This window comes from Heterodontus francisci, chromosome 17 (assembly GCF_036365525.1).
Source record: "Heterodontus francisci isolate sHetFra1 chromosome 17, sHetFra1.hap1, whole genome shotgun sequence".
Lineage (NCBI taxonomy): Eukaryota > Metazoa > Chordata > Chondrichthyes > Heterodontiformes > Heterodontidae > Heterodontus > Heterodontus francisci.
The window spans coordinates 75399046-75420309 of record NC_090387.1 but is presented as its reverse complement, the minus strand read 5'-3'; the positions used below and the strand labels follow the sequence as shown (position 1 = coordinate 75420309).

At 41.4% G+C, this 21264-nt stretch overlaps 1 protein-coding gene across 1 annotated transcript in view; it reads left to right on the top strand.

The window, feature by feature from the left end:
- LOC137378596 (diacylglycerol O-acyltransferase 1-like) overlaps positions 1–21264 on the top strand; it is a 224690-nt gene that overhangs the window by 145364 nt on the left and 58062 nt on the right. Inside the window, exons 9-11 of the mRNA XM_068048897.1 lie at positions 10610–10648; positions 15948–15989; positions 16091–16135. Of these exons, the coding sequence (XP_067904998.1) occupies positions 10610–10648; positions 15948–15989; positions 16091–16135 (126 nt within the window). The remainder of the gene's footprint in view (positions 1–10609; positions 10649–15947; positions 15990–16090; positions 16136–21264) is intronic.

Sequence of the window (21264 nt, the reverse complement as noted above, 5' to 3'; positions counted from 1 at the left end):
CTGTAAACTATTTATGATTCTGTGACTATAGATTCTGTCCCCTGCTGTGTTCATACAATGTCTTTGAATGTGTGGCCATTGTTACACAATGGGGTTTGAATGTGGCTTATCTTGAAAAAGTGGTGTTATGTCCTACCTATTATCTTGGCTTTGAATCTGGAGTCTCCCTGTCGGTGAGGCCTTTGTCAACTCAATTCTTGAAGATAGGAGCCATTTAGCATTGAATGTGCCTTCCCCAGGACTAGTCTCCAGGGTCTAGGGTTTAGCCTCCAACAGTTAAGATATATATTTGCAGTACAGGAGAGGGGACCTCTTACTTACATCTTGTCTGCTGCAAAAGTGTGTCCATTTTTTGGAGTTTAGTTCACCAGTTCATTTTTATAGTTCATAATTTGTCCAGTTCACTTTAGTTTATAACCATGCCTTGCGTGAGTGTGACAGTCTTTGGCTCCATTTTATCCTAGCTAGATCCCTTCTCATCGCGTTGAAATTAGCTGTCTTCGAATCTAGCCATTCTACCTTAAATTGTTCCTTACTTTTCTACAGTACAGATCTAAATATTATGATATGATGATCACTCTTACCCAAGTGCTCCCCCACAAACACTTGGTCCACTTGGCCCACCTCATTTCCCAACACCAGATCCAACAATGCTTCATTTCTAGTAGGGCCGAGAACATACTGATCAAGGAAGTTCTCCTGAACACATTTCAGAAATTCCTCTCCCTCCTTTCCCTTTACTCAAACATTATCCCAATTGATATTTGGGTAATTAAAGTTCCCCAGTATCATCACACTATAGTTCTTGCACATCGCCATGAATTCCCTGCAGATTTGCTCCTCTATCTCTCTCTCACTACTTGGAGGCTTAAAGAATACCCCTAGTTACATGATCATACCCTCTTGTTAACTCAAACCAAATGGATTCTGTCCTTGCCCCCTTAAGGACATCCCCTCTTTCCAACACAACAATGTCTTCCCTAATCAGTACTGCCACCCCACCTCCCTTTTTTCCTTCTCTATCTTTTCTGAACACTTGATATCCTTGTATATTAAGCGTCCAGTCCTCACCATTTTAAGCCACGTTTCTGTTATTGCCATTACATCATATTCGCACGCTGCTATTTGTACTTGTAGCTCACCAACCTTGTTGACCAGACTTTGTGCGTTTACATACATGCATTATAATCCTGTTTTTGCATTCATCGTAGCCTTTCTGAGTCTGCTGCTATCTAATATGGAACTACTCCTTTCTCCAGAACTGTCCAACACTCTCACATTATGCACCTTATTCCTCTTCTGCTTCTATATGCTGGTGCCCATCCCCCTGCCAATTAAGTTTATTAGGGGAGGTGCATTTTGGCTGGACCAGGTATTGGAAGTCATTCTAAAAGTGATTTTGGCATGGGGTAGACACAAGAACAGCACAATGTGGCAGAGAGCGGGCTCCAGTATTGTCCGACTTTGCACTAAAGGCCATGTTGCAGGAGCAGGAGAGAAGCCATCTATCTACAGGCAGCCAGGAGGTCTTCCAAACAAACCTTGAGAAGTGAATGGGACCAGATTGCTGTGGTGGCCATTGCCAGGAGTCTCGCCCCGAGGACTTGGATGCAGTGCCACAAGATGTTCAATGACCTCACACGAATGGTCAAGGTTCGTGAATGTATTTTCAAATGCCATATTTCACTAACTGCACCATTAACCTCACACATGCTGAATGTGCCATGTCCTCATCTCTCACCTACCAACAATGTCTATCAATCAGGACTCTAACATTCAGAGTTTCACCTCACTGTCATACACTATGCACTGCTTCAAGCCTCACACCTACATCTCACAACTTGCACAGACTGCCAGCTATTCAATTACGGCAGTCACATTACCCAAATACATTGCACAATACTCATTCACAGGCTTTCCTCTCTATTACAGTACAAAGTCACACATATCCAGAGGCAGCAGCTCCTAATCGATGGAGGAGACAGACAATGCTCACCATTATTACAGCGGCCATGACTGAAGCAGCCTCTAGCGGCTGGGCTGGGCTGAAACCGTCGAAGTTGATGGTTTCCTCTTACCTAATCCCGCTTCCCCATCATCTCACAATCTCTCATGATTTACAAACTGCAGATGGTGTAAGCATACATCTAGCCAGACAGTGATGGAAGAAAAAAAGGGCAAAGAGCAGGGAAATAGTGATGAAGAAGAAATATTGTCACCCTCACTCATTCTTGCAGCCACCAGCTCAGATACTGACATTGCGTGCACTTTATAAGATAGCTTAGAGGCAGGATCTGCATGTGGTGAGATACCAGAGACGAGTATCCTGCATCTCTGGAAGGGGACAAGGGTTGCACAGGTGCCCGCTTGCTGGAATTCTGCTGCAGGGGACTCATATGAGCCTTTTGATGGGGTGGCCTACAGAAGAAGGCTGATGGATATGCACAATGAACTGCTTGGTGCATTGGCAGGCCTGCCAGAAAGCTTGCAATCAATGTGAAGGAGCATGGAGGGGTCCAGCATCAACTTGGCCCAGGGTCTTGTACAGAGCTTGGAGCCCATTCTTTCCAGCGTCGAAATGGTGGCCATTAGCACACTTGTGGAGCCAACCATGATGCAGCCTCTGGTGGCTGATGTCTCAACTTCCATTACAGTGCAAGTAGAAGCCAGCCAGTGTCTGAGTGCTGGAAGCTCAGACTGAAGCCATGCAAGCTCAGCTTGCTGCCACGTGGTTCAGACTGCTCTCATGCAAGCGCGGCTTGCTGCCACAACAGCTTAGACTGCTTTCATTACAGCTGCGGATACCAGAATTCAAAGGGGGTTGCAGTCGTCGAACACATTGCTAAGATTGCTGAGGTGCCGTCCCGGGGGAGTGGCAGTGGCTTCATGGAGCACATTCCTCCTGTCCGCACTCAGCATGACACCATTTGTCCTCCCTTGCAACTCTGCCAGTGCCCTTGCTGTTGCCTGTCAGCCAGCCAACCCAGCCTGTTGGTGAACATGCCAAGTTGGTGCAGTCTGAAGCTGGGCCTACTAGGGCCTGAGCTACTTGAGGCCATCCTGCAAGGCCATCTGCAGTCTCCTCGACTGAAATTCAGCAGCCTTCCACCAGCCATGTTGCAACCACTGGGGTCATAGTTGATATGGAATGCGGTACCCGCAAAGCAACATACATGCAGTCATTGGCACCCTGCACCATGGGAAACCTGTAATCCTCGCAAAGCCACATGCTCTCTCCACCTATTTTTCTCTGGTAAGAGACAATGAAATATATTCAACTCTCTTGGAAATAGAGAATCAGTAACATCCCTTTTGCAACAGCATACGGCGAATTAGGAGATGTTGTAAATATCACCTGCTCCAACCGAGAAGGAGCCAGGCCCATAAAGGTTCTTGACACTGTCACCTTCACAGCCACTGGCAATGCAATCCTTGTAATGTTCTGAGCCTGCAGTTGTGGCAGCAGCAGATGGCAGATTTCAGTGAGGTTCTGTTTATTCAGTCGTGGGATGTGGGCACCACTGGCAAGGCCGGAATTTATTGCCCATCTCTAATTGCCTTTGAGAATGTGATGGTGAGCCACTATTTTAAACCGCTAAAGTCCATGTGGTGAAGATACTCCCACCAAGTTGTTAGGTAGGGAGTTCTAGGATTTTGACCCAGCGACAATGAAGGAATGGTGGTCTATTTCCAAGTCAGGATGATGTGTGACTTGGAGGGGAACTTGGAGATGGTGGTGTTCCCATGTGCTTGCTGCCCTTGTCCGTATAGACGGTAGAGTTTGCAGTTTGTGATGCCCTGTTGAAAGAACCTTGAGGAGTTAGTGAAACTAAGATGTCTAGCACACTGTTCCTTGCTGAGGTTCAGGTATGAGAATTACTCCCTGAGCACCCTGGGCTTCTGCTGCTCTGTGTCGCCTCTGTTCATTCTCTCAGTCATGCTGTACATAAAGGGGGATGCAAACTACTGTACTCATGTCTTGGAGCAAGTGGTTTGTGCAGAATCCTTGAAGTCAGGAAAAAAGCCCTACAGCACATGCCACACCACTCACTGATGATATCAGCAACTTTAAACAACTCTGAAAACCATCAAACACCTCGACAATTGCAGCAAGAGCCAACAGAAATCACTCAGCAACTAAACTGAGAGTAGTCGGTGATCCCATTAAATAGCATGGGTGGGGGTTCCTTGCTGATGCTGAAAATGCTCAGCTGTGCGTGTTGAAGAGGCGCTGTTAGTTCGACTGTTGAGCTCCAAAATAGCAACGCTGATTGACATCATGGTCTGCCTACTGTGCATACTTCTGGTAGACGCTCTCTACATGCACATTAATGCCTTCATCAAAATGGTGTCAGGCATGTACACATGTAGTGAAGTAAATTCATTATAGAATATAAATATTCAGCGCACAGTGCACCATATGCTGAGAACAGTGGGATGAACGGCATATTATGAGGCACAAGCAGCTCTTGAATGATTGCTGGTTGTGTTTAAAGCTGTCCTCCAACTGAAGGGGAGAAATAATTGGAGGATTCCAAGGGTCAATAATTGCAACCTTTTGAGACCCAATTTAGAATATCCTGCAGACTTTTGCTAGCAACACATTGATAAATCAAAGTTTTGTCCAGGAACAACTCAAGCTTTCTTGCACATATTGGAAAATTAACATTTGGCAAAGTGTTCTCCCTCTGCGAAAGTGCGCCAAGTTTAAAGTGTAGTTCAAACGCACTGTGAAAGCTAACCATATTTTAATCACTTTGGCAACCTTACATAGTCCAGCAATTATTTTCCTCACCTGCTGTCAGGATCAAGCCTCAGCTGAACCAGCATTCAGCATCTCTATCATGCCTCTGGTGTTGCTGTTTTTGAAATATCTCTCTCCTTCAGCAGAAGCCAATGACTTCTGCAGGACATCCTACGTTGGGTCTCTAAATGTTGCAATTATTGAGGCTTGTCATCCTCCAGCAGATTTTTTCCATGAGATTGTAGGACAGCTTTAAACACAACCAGCAATTATTCAAGAGCTGCTGGTGCCCCACAACATGTCCTTCACCCCATCGTGTTCTCAGAATATAGTGTGCTGAGCATTTGAGCGTTCACCTTACTAGATAGCAGAAAGTCAGCTGCTTGTTCCACAAGCTCAGATGCACTGGGCTGAGCATAACTGCACAAGGATTTCATCGTATTTTGTAGCTAATTAAATGGAAACCATTGAATTGAAATTAAAGTTGCTTTTCATTTCTGTGCAATTTACACTCCAACTGATTAAATGAGGAAGCTGTTGCCTTTGAGCAGTGATGTATAACCCATGGTGCCTAAACCCTGGCAATTTGGCCCCAAAGTCCAAGCGACACTGTCCTATTTGTGCTATATTGCTTATTCACTGGTTTGTTCTATTAGAATTCTGAATGCCTAGAAGTTTGGTAAAGGCCTGTTAGTGCCTTTGCCAGGAACTTGAGATACATGCAAATTAATGGAAATAGAAATTTTATCATACATGGCTTCTCAGAGTCCATAATGTGCAGCTGTGCTGTCCATGAAGCGAGTAAACATGGACACCCACTCTCTAGGTGACGGAGAAATGGGAATGAATATCCAACCTGAGTACAGATCACACACTCTGGATTTCTTCTGTAATTTCCACAGGTGGGTCTTTGTAATTTTGGTTGGAAATTACTGTTCTGAAGAAAATGTTAATCTTTCTTTTATATGACTTAATATCAATCCTTATGTCTCAGAATATATTCTTACAGCTGCTTTCCTTTTATATTTTATGTTTTGCTAAAAAGATCATTGATAAGCATTCCACCAGTATTTTAATAAGAGAAAAATACTGCAGATGCTGGATCTCTGAAATGAGAACAGGAAAAATATAGTTCATCTCTCCTGCCCTCTGTCCTATCACAGACCTTCCCTTTTGTTCTTCTTTCCCCACCAACCACCACCCCTCCCCCCCGCCGCCCCCTTCACTTCTCAGAGACTCGTACATTTCTAACCTTTGCCAGTCTGATGAAAGGTCACAGACCTGAAAGGTTAACTCTGTTTCTCTCTCCACAGATGCTGCCAAACCTGCTGAGTATTTCCAGCACTTTCCGTTCTCATTTCAGAGTTCCAGCATCTGCAGTATTTTGCTCTTATTAAAATGCTTATCAATGATCTTTTTAGCAAAACAAAAATATAAAAGGAACGCAGTTGTAAGAATATGTTCTGAGACATAAGGATTGTTGTTAAGTCATATGAAAGAAAGAAAGATTAACATTTACATAGCACCTTTCACGACCTCGGGACGTTTCAAAGTGCTTTATAGCCAATGAAGTACTTTTGAAGTGCAGTCACTGTTCTAGTCGTCATTCACATGTGTGGCAGTTAGATGATTTTTCCAGGAGCACTAAAAGATTGTAATGAACTGTTTCACCCCCTTATATAAAGTACCATGCTAAGTAGCATTGAACCAAAAAAAAATCACTATGTCTGTAAACTCACTACGTACAACATCCTGTTTTGGGACAAGACAGCCCTATAAATTTAATTCTTCATCCCTGTAGAGCGGGATATTCAAGATCATTGTCAAAAAGCTGTTGAAGGAGATTATTTTCCCCTGGTTTGAGAGCCTTGTGTTACTACCCTAGAGACGAGGCTAATTTTAGTTGCAAGACTTGCATGGTTAATTGGATTAATGTAATGAGTTCTATATGTTGTCTAATGCAACATAAAGGAGATGCGTGGAGCCCAGTTCGTTGAAGATCTCAAACAGGTTTATTACAGCTAAACTATTTTATACAGTATAGAGCAAACTATTTACAGACCTTCCTGTAGGTGTTATAGATGCAGAGTGACGCTGGCCTGTAGTCACGTGACCGCATCCTGATACTTAGCTCATTAGCATACTAAGATCTTAAAGGTACATCACTCTTAAAGGCAGTTATATAACATCCCCTTCCTTTCCAAAGATAAGTCTCATATGCTAAAAGTAAAAAACACATAACATTAGATAACATTAAAATTATTTACACAAGGATTATGAACTTTATACATGCGGAAGCTTAATTGTCCGTGTATCATTTTGATGCTGTGTTGGAGAATTTGCGTCTCATCTGTTGCTGTTTTTTCTGAAGTTTCTCCCTCTCTGCATTCAGTTTCTGTTGTTCTGCCTTCAGCCTGCTGAAATACTCTGTTGCTTTTCTCAAGATAACTACTTTTGAGGTCTTATCATTCTTGGAAAGTTCCAGCACCTCATCACGAAGAACTGACAGACAATGCTTCAACTCATTCCTCCTCTGCTTCCTTAGGATATTGAGTGTCCATCGCCTCTCCTCATCCTTCGCGTCTGAAGGCCTGGGGCTCAGGGTGGAGGACTTGTTGGGGGAGGAGTACTTTGCCTCATGGCAGTACCTGTCTGTCTCGTGGTGCTGGCGATTCTCTGCATAGCAGAGGTGAAGGCGTGGCATTGTTGTGCTGTTGCTGGATTTCCAGACTGCACCATTTGATGCTGGCCAGAGTCTGCAAGCGGGTTCTGGTCCTTGGAGAGTTCCTCTTGTCAATGCTCCCCACTGCCAGCCTTTGCTTCTCAGTAGTGACAACGTCAGTCTCTTCTTCTGCGTTGCTGAAGCGTGAAGAAACATTGCCTGTTGACAAAGAACTTTCACCATCTGAATTTGGATCTTCATTCTCTTGGTGTAGCATCTCTGAGAAGGGGCCGATACTCTCCAAACCAGAGCTACTGAGATCCTGGAAGGACTGTGACTTAATGTGGATATCCTTGGTCTCTTCTGCTGTAATTGTACCTCAGTGATCTCATGGATAATTATGATATTGAGGTCCTTACACGCTGATAGTCCTACCACTGCTGGTCTGCTCGTGTCTACTAGGTAGAATATTTGTGGTTTCCATGCTGACTTGCCAAATCTGCCTTGCATTGTTGATGTGCCAATGCAAGGGATGGGTGACCCATTGTGTGCAGATAGCTTTGCAGTTGACGGTTGTGTCATTGATTTCCAATGACTCCAGTACATATCCTTCAGGAATCAGACTGGTATGATATTTGCACTAGCGCTGGTGTCAGTCTTAACCCTGAGTGTGTGTTTGCCAGCTTTCCTTAGGCACATGATGTTAATAGTAGCAAAAGCTTCCATTTGTTTTGACTTCATCAACATGATGTGTTAGGTTCACAATGTGAAATGCCTGCTCATCTTCTGACTGAATATTACTCCTCTCTGAGTCTTGTCTCAGGTCTATTTCACTGCGGACATTGTGTATCAGCTTGTGGTTCTGCAGGTCCCTGGCATCCTCCTTGCTGCTGTTGCCCTGTTGCCGCGCCTGCCTTCCGTTTGCTTTCCTACTGTGACTTCTGGCTGCATCTTTGGAGCCAGATTTCTTGCGTAGGTGGGCCCAGTGTCCTTTTGCACCGCATGCCTTGCATAGGTCTTGAAATGCTGGACAACTTCGCAGTGAACGGGACAAACCACACTTACCGCACAGCTTGCTTTGCTCTTTTTGATCTGGTTATCGTGCCAATACTGTTGGCTGCACCTAGCAGGTACTGTTGTCCAACCACAATGGCTTCATATTTCCTGCCATCTTCCAGCAGTGCATCAATGCCGTAACCTTTCTTTTGCCCCACGAGGTCTTACCGAAATGCTTCAATGGGTGTTGAGACAATCATCAGCTCCATTAGTCGCTCTGACAGCTCAGTTTCTGAAAGATCGCATTCATTGCCCTTACTATGGCATTTGCTGACAAACTGGTCTATTGATTCCTGTGGCTGTTGCCTGTAGGTCATTGATTCCAGGCAATGAATTCTAAAATTCACTCTTAATCGGAGCTGATCTTCTAGCACTTTCCATATTTTTGTGGGGTATTTCTGGTCCTCTTCAGATAAGCCAGAGGTATTGATTCCATGTAATCCCTCATTTCCAATTGCGATCAGGATTTTTAGAGCTTGCTTCCCTGGTTCTATAATCACTTGGTCTGTGAAGCATAACTGCATTCTTTGTTGAAAAACTGGAACTTGGATAGGATATCCATGGCCTTCTAGTTCATGCTGGGAAATTTGGTATCCATCTTCCTGCTGTTCTTCTGCTTAAAACGAGCTGTAAGACTGCACTGTTTCCCCTTTAAGAAACTCTCTGTTATTTAGACTAGCTGATTGGATTGAGAGGAGCAGTTGTTTGACAGTGCTCTCTGTTTATCTTGCTTGCAGCACTTAAGCTTGTCTGTTTACACAGCTGTTTAACAGGCAGTTCAGTTGCTTTTTTGCTAGATTTTTTGCTGCACCTAAACTTGTCTGTTTTTACACAGCTGTTCACTAGGCAGTTCAATTGCTTTTTTTCCCGAGAGTTTGTTTATGTTCTTCACGCTTGAGTGGTTTCATGGTTTTTTTAACTGTGGCTGCAGGGATGGAGGCTCTGCAGTGATTGGGGGTTTCCCGCGCTTTTAGCAATCAGACAATAGCGCCGACCTCAATCAGCCTGGGAGAGGAGTCGGGTCCTCCCTGCTTTTTTTTAATAGAGCCTTTGCAAACAAAAGGCAGCTTTCTAAGCACTTCAAAGCTTGTTTTTTTTAAACTGGTATCCCTCGACAGTCGGCACAAAGTCGACACAATTTACTTGCAGCCTGTTATTCTGCAGTCTGTCTTCTACAGCTGGAGATAAATTCAGTTCCTTTTCCCTGTTTGGGTCAGTATTTCTCTTGAACTTTTTCTCTTTTGGCTGTAGGAGGGTTGTTTTCAAAGCTGTTTTACTTGTAGTCTTCAAACCTAGACTTTGTTTTCTCCCAACGCTGCCACCATATAATGAGTTCTTTATGTTGTCTGATGCAACATAAATGAGACGTGTGGAGTCCAATTCATTGAAGATCTCAAATAGGTTTATTACAGCTAAACTATTATATACAGTATAGAGCAAACTATTTACAGAACCTTCCTCTAGGTGTTGCATTTGCAGAGTGACTCTGGCTTGTAGTCATGTGACTGCATCTTGGCACTTAGCTCATTAACATACTAAGATCTTAAAGGCAATCATGCAACAATTAATGTGTTAATTGCGGGTAATAATAATCATGAAATTATCTATGGGTTCAAAGGCCAAACAAGTAATATATAATATACAAGTAATAATTGTTCTTTGTCCACATATAACATTCTCATCTACCTTCCCTCCAATGGTTTGCGAAATGTAGCTTAAAAATCCGCATTCATTTTCAATGAACATCTCATCACATTGTTAATATATAGAGTTCTTCCAACACTACCCAAAGTGGATGCTGCACTACTATAAATTTTTAAATTCTAAATTGAACAGCAAATGCATTCTCATAGGAATAGCTAAATATCCTGCTTAATTTTTGCAACCTGAACTTTAGTGCATCACATCTGTTTGGAAATATTCTGAGGGAAGTTTCTGTTTGCATGCATTACTGAACTCAGGATAATTGTTTCCTTTTTCTTTAAAAAAAACTTGCTATCTTTCAGAGTGGCAAGGTGTTAGTGTAAAGCAATAAGATTGGCGAGGTGAATGGGTGCAATGTTACCACTACTTTCAAACTTTACATTTTTCTTTTTAAAAAATTGTATTCATTTGACAACCTACTAAAACTCGCTCCTGTTTTCCAGATTTTTTTGATTCATCTTTTTATTGGACTGATTCAGCAGGTAAGATTGAAATCTTGCAAACAGTGTGTTTTGTATAAATACATCCCTGCTCCAAGCATGACATTCTAATGTTTCTTTCTTCTTATCTCAATGTAGAGAAGTCCTTATATAGATGTAATGGGGTAGAGTTTCAACTTGCCATCTGGGCAATATTGGCATTACAGATTGCCCTCCGCAACTCCCTCACCTCCATCCCCATTGTGGAAACTGCAAGGTTTTATTTCTATTGATCTCAGTTTTTATGCTGGGACAGCAAGATTAAAATCTACCCAATATTTCTTAACCAAATTATTATGCATTCTACAGCAGTAAGTTTTCTCTCATGAAATTTCTTTGGGGAGATAACTTGGGTAAATGTCTGTACAGAAATCACATTGGAGCATGAATTGGATCCGATCCTCTGGATGAATGTAATGTTTAATTCTAATGGATCAAACATGTCATTGTGAAGTAACTAGTAAGGATAGTCCACTTAGCTATAATTTGAACTTCTACTTCAATGCCATGTGAATAATGTATATCCATGCAGTTATTTGTTAAAACAACACAGATTTTCATTTCACAGCTTAGGTTTAACAGGGTAAACATTTTAGTAGCAGTGACTTTAGACCAGCAATGAAGCTAATTAATGTTGGGTGGATTCAAATAGTTTAAACCAGGCAGAAATTATTGTATAATAATGTGGTATGCAAATCTAGATTTGTATTCACGCTCAAAGCAGATCTTAACTTAATAATAGCTAATGGGGTGAGAATTGTTTCTTATTATTATTGAGCACAATTACTGGAATGGAAGCAACTAACCCTCCTTTACCAATGCATTGGAAAGCATCCTACATCCAGATATTAGCAGGAAGGACCACATTGTTGAATATTGCTATATTTGCTACAAACCCATTTTATATTTTAATATGATGGTGCTTTCTCTGAATACACACTTATTGAATGGATTCATGCACAATATTGGTAGGACAAAATTGCACTTTCATCAAGCTGTCTTCAAGGTCCGCAGGAAAAATAGGTATCAAATCGGATTGAGCTAGAGCTGTTGTGTTTGCCCAGGAATATGAGTAGTGCCATGCTGAAAGGTTCAACCCAAGTATGAACTGAGCTTGAAAGAGTGGCTTAGAGGAGGAATCAAAGGCACTGAAGCTATGAAGAATAAACACCTCTTACTGCAGGAAAATTTCATAGGTAAATATTGCTCAGCAGAAAATATAATACAGTTATAGTTATCACCACTAGAGTCTAAGGTAGTTTGTACTGCTATCCAGATGTAATGTAGACACAAATATATCCCAGTCCAATATCTATTATTACATTGTTTTTTCAGATATTTATCTGTGTCTCAAAGGAAAAGACATGGCTTCTCTCTTTTATTTTACAGATTTAAGACGGCTGGGTCACGCAAGAATTTGTTCATCAATGGATGGTCCAGGGAAGTTATCCCTGCCACCTGGCCAATATTTATCCCTCAATCAACATTATCACAAAAAAGAGATTATCCGGTCATTATCACATTGCTGATTGTGAGAGCTAGCTGTGTGCAAATTGGCTGCTGCATTTCTTACCTTACAACAGAGACTACACTTCAAAAGTACCTCATTGGCTGTAAAAGACTTTGGGACATCCTGAGGTCATGAAAGGTGCTATATAAATGCAAGTCTTTCAAAAGCTGTTCAACCCAGTTCTAAGGTGCAAGTGAAGCAGGTGCCTCTCACCTCCCTCTCCTTTGTAGAAAACATCCAATGTCCTTATGGGTCTGAGAAAGAGTACACTCTAAAGCAGTGTGAGGTGGATCACCGGTCATGTACCAGTGTAGTGAACAGATTGACTGAAGAACCTTTCTGCTTCAGCAATTGTGCCTAGTCCAACTACATAACGTGCAAGTTAACCATTTTTGGTGTGAATCTGGTCACATTTTCAGCATTGCATACCCTTCTCCTTAAGGCTTTGAAATGTTGCCAGGATGAGTTCGAAGTGTAACAAGGTTGGTATCTGCCCTTTGTGTTTGGCAATATCCCTTTATTTACCCTTGTTTACCTTCCCAAAATTTTGAGATGCCTCCCAGCATCTGATGATAGGTGGAGGATCTGATGATAGGTAATAAGATTTCATACCAACTGGCAGCAGACTTGGGCTCCCTTTTGTGGGTTGATACCTTTTCTATGGCTAAAAACAAAAACTTCTCTTTACCAATGTATTCTTAGCCCCAGCACCTCTTCACTGTCCTCTGAAATGGTAATCGCCTCTGTAACAGATGGAATGGAGCTGTAAGATGACTAATCTGAGGATACAAAATAAGGACAATGTACAAACTGCTGGTTTCATGCATTGTTGGAGAACTGGAGGTAAACAGCTGCAGAAACTATTTAAAAGAGACACAAAATGTAAGTAAAATGCATGATTTACAAGAATATTTCCTGGGCTTGAAAGTTGAAGCTTTGAGGAAAGATTGGATAGGCTAGGGTTGTTTTCCTTAGAACAGAGGAGACTAGGGGTGACTTAATTGAGGTATACAAAGTTGTGAGGAGCCTAGATAGAGTAGACGGGAATGACCTGTTTCCCCTAGTGGAAAGGTCAATTAGCAAGGGGATATGAGGAAAAACATTTTCACCCAGAGGCTGGTGGATGTCTGGAATTCACTGCCAGGAACGGTTGGGGAGGCAGAAACCCTCAATTCTTTTAAAAGGTACCTGGACATGCACCTGAAGTGCTGTAACCTGCAAGGCTATGGACCAAGTGCTGGAAGGTGGGATTAGATTGGGCGGCTAGTTTTTTTCAGTCGGCACGGACACAATAAGCTGAATGGCTTCCTGTGCTGTAAATTTTCTATGGTTCTATGCAACTTTGAACTATTGTCTACAGAGTAGTTAACATGTATATTAGAGGCATTAAAGATAATTTTTGGAATTCTGCGTGTTATGTCTGTCTGCTATTTTACTATACAAGAGGTGGCAGTAAAGGAGAGAGTGCAATATAAGCTATTGCATTGAAGAAAAATTGTAATCGTAATAGACATTTGAGACTTTGGGATAGATTTTTTGACCAAATATAATGTTTAAGTTATGTAATCTGCTAGTTTGACCATATTAGAATTTTGTTTGCTAGTCTAAATTTTTTTTAAAATGTATTCGTTTCTGGGACGTGGGCATTGCTGGCAAGGCCAGCATTTATTGCCCATCCCTTATTGCCCTTGAACTGAGTGGTTTGCTCAGCCACTTCAGAGGGCATTTTCTAAGAGTCAATCACATCGCTGTGGGTCTGAAGTCACATGTAGGCCAGACCAGGTAAGGATGGCAGATTTCCTTCCTTAAAGGACATTAGTGAACCAGATGGGTTTTTACAACAATTGACAATGGTTTCATGGTCACCATTAGACAGCTTTTAATTCCAGATTTATTAATTGAATTCAAATTTCACCATCTGCTGTTGTGGGAATCAAACCCATGTTCCCACAACATTAGCCTGGGCTCTGGATTACTAGTCCAGTGACATTACCTCTATGCCACCGTATTGCTCAGTGCCCATACTATGTTTGTGACACAAGAAATGTTATATGGAGTGTTCACTTTTGTTGCTAATACTTTTCAGCGACAGATTATTTAAAGGAAGAATTTGACTTTGGAAGAGCAGAATTTCTTGTTTTTTAGAGAATTTCTAGACCAATAACTTAGTCGTAGCAGAGGGGTAGTACTTCTGTTGTTTACATCTAAACAGAGGTGTGCTTGTGATATCTGTTATATGCTGAGTACCTTTCAGGACTAACTGCACAGCCTGCCATTGTCATGGTAATTTCAACTATTCGTTTTCACACTAGGGGCTCCATTAAGCACTAGCAAAATTACACAGGCATCACTTATTCCACAACATTCAGTTGCACTCACAAAGCCCAGGATCCAGTAATAATAGGATCATCTAGATTCATCCATGCTTCTAAACAATTGCAGTTTTCATGGGTTTTGAAATTTTTGGGTTGTATCTGAAATATAGGCATGTCAACCAGAAAGAGTAGCACTCAAATGGGCAACTTGTTAGCAGTGCCCAAAATCTTATCATTTAGTTGACAGAATCAACACATCAGGTTTTCATTTTGAGTTCATCTATTGTGCCTCACTTGTTTGAATGAGGTAACTGATTACATGCTTGACTGTGGATGACCAGCTCATGATCAGAAACCATTTAAAGTTTAACTTAAAGCTGCAAAATGAATCTTCAGTTTGTTCAAAATTGTTTCAAAATGTGCGTCAAAGTTTGGAATGCAAAATCTTCTTACTGCCCTGCATACTATATGATGCAAAGGAGCATTCACCTTGATATTACTGAGCAGATGTGAGCCACAGCAGTGAAAAGTAGCCTGCAGAAGGAGATGCTAGTGACAATAAAGGTTTCTGATACAGGGAAATTATATTTGGTTGGTTCCAGTGACCCTTTTTATAAATGCAGATGCCTGGACATCAGGTGAGGACAGCACTGAGCTTGGCTGTGATTTCTCTATATTATCAAAAGCCTGTCAGCACTCACTTGACTGCACTTAAAGAATGGTCATTTGGATGAAGGACTGCTGAGACCTGTGGAATCAGCCCAAGCCGGGGCATCAGAAGAACTGGAGAAACTGGAGGAGAAATTATAGCTCTAACAACATAAGTAATAAATATTTCTCTGAATGTTGTCCCTAAACTTATTTCACAAACATTGGTGCATTTCTAATATTTTAGAACAACGTTGGTAGAACTTTAGTTATGGAGGGGCAAGTTGATTCTAGTCATTGTGAATGGATTAATGCCTCTGTAAGATTACACATAAAATAGTGTCATATGAGTGCATTAAGTACTTGACTGCTAATTTCTAACTAAGTATATCAAAAGTATTAACTAAACAGATAATATTGACAATTTATGTGGGTTAAATAGCATTTAAACCCTTTAAAAAAGAAAATGGTTTGATCTATGTGGATAAAAATTCTAAGGTAGCTGTGAAAGACATCACAGCTGGGAATTGCAATTGGGTTGTTATTGTTGGAGATGCAATTAAGGAAAGAACTTGTCAGCAGTTTGTGATCACTTATGGAATAGATTGCATTATCTGCCAGTGAATTCATGCTTATCGTGTAATAGTAATATTTTATTTGACTGCTAGTGCGTGGTGGCAATTGTGTGGAGTTTCCTATTTAGCAACTCACAACTATTTGATTCTGTACCTAATTATATTGCTAAGTTTTACTTACATACAATGTTCATACTATGCTTTGATTATGATGTCAGACAGAATAATAGAGTAATTTATGTTTCTTCATCCAGTGGGTTTTGCCAGTGACTCGAAACTCAATGCAGCCTTTTGTTGTGAGTAAGGTGTTCTTTTCAAAATTTCCTTGCAGCACCAAGAGTTTTTTAAATCAGTAGTTGGTGTTGATTAAACTTGTCTTTATTTAAATTAATTTTAGGAGATGAAGCTGACTATAATGATTCATCAGCTGCTGCTGTTAGCGGTGGGTAATGTCATTCTTCATCAATCATGCATTTATTGTGAATGGAGGCAATCCTAAAGCATCCAAAATGTAAATAAGAGGTGTGAAAATGCCAATCACTGTAAGGATCAACATATGATAGGCAGCTAAACTTACATGATTGCAACAATTTCTGCTTGGCTTGTAATCCATCTGTCTCTTTCATTCCACTGTTCACCTCAGTGCACTCATTGATAATCATTTGCGTGCTGAATATAAAACCAGTCAGCTGGACTGTTTGGTAACACCCTGCATGTCTAGTCATGGAGAAATCCAGAGTACAGTCACTTTAAGCACACTCCTGATTAAAACTAATAAGCCTAAGAAATACACATGCAGCTTGTAACACCTACCACACTATATATATATTAATCCATTCTGGGCATAACAAAACTATGGTTTCATCACTCATATATTGTACAATTAGGTTCATGGTTTGTTCAAGTGCAACATCATAAAAACATTAGAAAGGTCAAAGATGAGAACAGGCCATTTGGCTCATTAAAGGTCATCCTTCTAGTATTCAGCTCTTTCAATTTAACTTTGTTTTAAATGCTGCAAATACCTATATCTCTACTACCTTCCCACGCAGACTATTCCAGACCTTTTGCATTAAGCAATTTGTATGCGTAACTGGTTTCTACTGTTCTGCTTTATTTTAAAATAACATTTAGGTTTTATTTTGTCTAAGCCATACAATGTTTTATATATTTCAATTTTATTTTGTCGACTGTAGAGAGTGAAGTTTTTAAACATTTCCTGAAAGGCCATTCTGCTATTACACTGACCCTCTTCAATTCTTTCAATTTATTTGATAGTGTCACAATCTAAACTATACATAGTATCAAACCAGGACCCATGTGCTCTCCTATATATTTAATATTTATGAATGGCATTGTTTTAGTTTAATGAGCATTATAAGGGCTTAAAAACACATTTATGAAGCAACGAATTGGAGCAGTGGGTTAGAATACAGTGCTATCACTTATAGAATTTGTGGATGAATGCAGTGTCTATAACTGGCATGATGACTATGTCCCTATGATTACTGTTAAAGGATGTCAAGTTTTTGAATTTTTTTTCAGGGAAAGGATTTTGGGATTGAGTAATATTCAAGTGTGTTTTAAAACAGTGAATTTTCACAAGTTAAAGGATAAAGGCACAGACTGCAGGTATTGAAGCCAGATGCGACTGATTTTGGAATACCACAGCTCAGACACCGGAAAGGATTTTATGCTGCCCTTGGAGATGGGTACAAAAAGGAGGGGGAAAACGTTGCCCAGGCCACCTTCCATTTTTCCAAGGTGGGGAAGGCCATCCTCAGCCAATTGAGGTCCTCAAGTTGCCAATTAATGGCCATTTAATGACCTCTTCCCACCTCCACTTAAATTTTATTGAAGACTGAGGGGCCCGCTGCTGCATAGAGACACTGCCAGGTAAAGCCTGGTGGTCTACTAGCGGGGTTGGGGGAGGGTCCCTCCTTTGGGCGCAAACCAGGGCCCCCAGAGGACCCCTCCCAGTGGCGATGGCCGCCCCTCGGGAAGCCCACCCCCATTTCACTTCCACCAACACTTCCCCCACCTCGTTGCCGGGGCCTACCTGAATGGCCCCGTCGACCTCGGGGTCTTCTTCAGTCTTCGTTACTGCAGTATCGGCAGTGGTCACCGTTCCTGGTGGTGCTGCCAGTACTGCAGAACTCCTGAGCTTCCGATTGGCCGGCAGCCCTGGAGATGGGAGCTTGTCCCTTAAAGGGACGGCAACCCTGATGGCGGGCAGCTAATTGGCTGCCTACCATGAGATAGCAACGGGGATAAAACCGAGGGCCGAGGCGGGAGTCTCCCCTTGCCTTCTGGCCTGCTCCCACCGGAATAAAATCCAGCCATGACGAGGGTGTAATACTCAGAATGACCAAGATAATAAGCAATTTATTATCTTTCAACTCATATGAACAACAAATATCCACGTTTATTGTAGTGAGGATGATTCTATTCATGTGAGCACCATCCCTCTGTGTCCTGGGATCAAAATGAACAGAAGAAGGAGAAAATCTCATGTTTGGGAACAGTCAGGTTTTAAAACAAAAGACTGTAAGGTGTTGATCTGGGCCTGTGTCTAAGAGGAAATTGCAGGAGGTTTATTTTTGCAGTTAGAAGTTATCAAAAAAGAAAGTAATGCCAGAAAAAAAGAGCTTGCTCATAAAAGGGGCAGGTCATTTGGGATTTTTTCCCCTTTTTGAAAGAAGTGAAATTGAGTAAGTAAGTAAATTTCTTTTGACTGATCTTGTAGATTAATCATTCTGAAGTAAGATCATAAGAAATAGGATCAGGAGTAGGCCATTTGGCCCCTCGATCCTGCTCCACTATTCAATAAGATCATGGCTGATCTGATTGTGCACTTAACTCCACTTTCCTGTAGACGCCCTTGTAGATCAAAATTTTGTCTTAAGTCAGCCTTGAATATATTCAATGACCTAGCCTCCCATACTCTCTCGGGTAGAGAATTCCAAAGATCAACAACCCTCTGAACGAAGAAATTCCACCTCATCTCTGTCTTAAATGGGACAACCCTTACTTTGAAACTGTGCCGCCTAGTTCTAGATTCCACCACAAGGGGAAACTTCCTCTCCGCATCTACCCTGTCAAGTCCCCTTAGAATCTTTCATTAAGATCACCTCTCATTCTTCTAACCTCCAATGAGTATAGGCCCAACCTGCTCAACTTTTCCTCATGAGCCAATCCCTTCATCCCAGAAACTGCTTCCAATGCAGGTATATCCCTGTTTAAATAAGAAGACTAAAACTGTATGCAGTACACTACATGTTGTCTCACCAATGCCCTGTACAGTTGTAGCAAGACTTTTATACTCCGTCCTCCTTGCAACAAATGCTAACATTCTACTTGCCTTCCTAATTACTTGCTGTACCTGCACACTAACTTTTTGTGATTCATGTACAAGGACACCCAGATCCCTCTGTACCGCAGCATTCTGAAGTCTGTCGCCATGTAAATAATATTTAGCTTTTCTATTCTTCCCACCGAAGTGGACAACCTCACAGTTTTCCATATTATACTACATCCGCCAAATTTTTGCCCACTCACTTAACTGATCTATATCTCTTTGCAGACACTTTGTGTCTTCCTCACAACTTGCTTTCCTACCTATCTTCGTATCATCTGCAAAATTGGCTACAATACACTCAGTCCCTTCATCCAAGTCATTAATCTAAATTGGAAATAGTTGAGGACCCAGCACTGATCCCTGTGACACTCCACTAGTTACAGTTTACTGACCTAAAAATTACCCATTTATCCCAATTTTCTGTTTCCTGTTAGTTAGCCAGTCCTCTGTCCATGCTAATATACACCCTCAATACCATGAGTTCTTATCTTATGTGGCACCTTATCAAATGTCTTTTGGAAATCCAAATACACTACATTTACTGGTTCCCCTTCATCCACCCTGCTTGCTACATCCTCAAAGAACTCTAATAAATTTGTCAAACACGATTTCCCTTTCATAAAACCATGTTGACGCTGCCTGATTGCATTATGATTTTCTATAGGTCCTGCTACTAATTCCTGAAGAATGAATTCCAGCATTTTCCCAATGACAGATGTGAGGCTAACAGGTCTATAGTTTCCTGCTTTCGGTCTCCCTTCTTTCTTGAATAGAGGTGTTACATTTTCAGTTTTCCAATCAGCTGGGACCTTTCCAGAATCGAGGGAACTTTGGAAGATTACAACCAATGCATCCACTATCTCTGCAGCCACTTCTTTTAAGACCCTCGGATGTACGCCATCAGATCCAGGGAACTGGTCAGCCTCCAGTCTCATTAGTTTTCCCAGTACATTTTCTCTAGTGCAAATGATTGTTTAAAGTTCCTCCCTGTCTTTTGCCAGTTAATTTTCTACTATTCTTGGGATATTTTTTGTGTCTTCCAGCATGAAGACAAATACAAAATACTTGTTCAAAGTCTCTGCCATTTCCTTGTTTCCCATTATTAATTACCCAGTCTCATCCTCTAAGGGACCAACACTTACTTTAGCTACTCTCTTCCTTTTTATATATTTGTAGAAGCATTTAGTCTGTTTTTATATTTCTTGCTAGTTTACCCTTATACTCCAATTTCTTCCTTTTTTTAGTCATCCTCTAACTCTGCTGGTTTCTAAATTAAATAGGTTAGCAACAACTTATATTTATCTATTGACTTTAACATAGTAAAATATCCTAAGGCACTTCACAGGAGCGTTATCAAACAAAATTTGGGCGGCACAGTAGCGCAGTGGTTAGCACCGCAGCCTCACAGCTCCAGCGACCCGGGTTCAATTCTGGGTACTGCCTGTGTGGAGTTTGCAAGTTCTCCCTGTGTCTGCGTGGGTTTTCTCCAGGTGCTCCGGTTTCCTCCCACAGCCAAAAGACTTGCAGGTTGGAGGTAAATTGGCCATTATAAATTGCCCCTAGTACAGGTAGGTGGTAGGGAAATATAGGAACAGGTGGGGATGTGGTAGGAATATGGGATTAGTGTAGGATTAGTATAAATGGGTGGTTGATGATCGGCACAGACTTGGTGGGCCGAAGGGCCTGTTTCAGTGCTGTATCTCTGAAAAAAAAAAATTTGACACGATTTGCATTTGACCTCGTTTCACCAAGTGTTTTTGGTCTGCCTTCAAAACAACAGGAGAAGCATATGTTGAGGGCATGTTTGTAAGACACAATATCTAGAACAGTTCACAAGGAATCCTATTGCTACTCCTGGGTTGCACTATTGAATAATTAAATATTGTGCAGAATGAACACACTCCTGAACTCAGACTGCTTACAAGAATTACAACATTGATATACCTGAGAGTAAACCTAAGGTAGCTCGGAAATTTATAATTGGGTGCCTAAAGGAAAAATGTTTGGATGGCTCTATATCCAATTTCACATGGTGACAAGATCACAGCAAAAACTGACAATATGGTTTACAGGTAACAGTTTGTGTGCTGTCCTTTTGTGTATGCAAAGTGAACAGTAGATTTTAACTTTTGTGTTGCTGACTGTCAGCATGCACTGGACCTCTACCTGATGCCTCCAGTGGGAGACACAATCTGTTTCGAGGCCCAAACCTC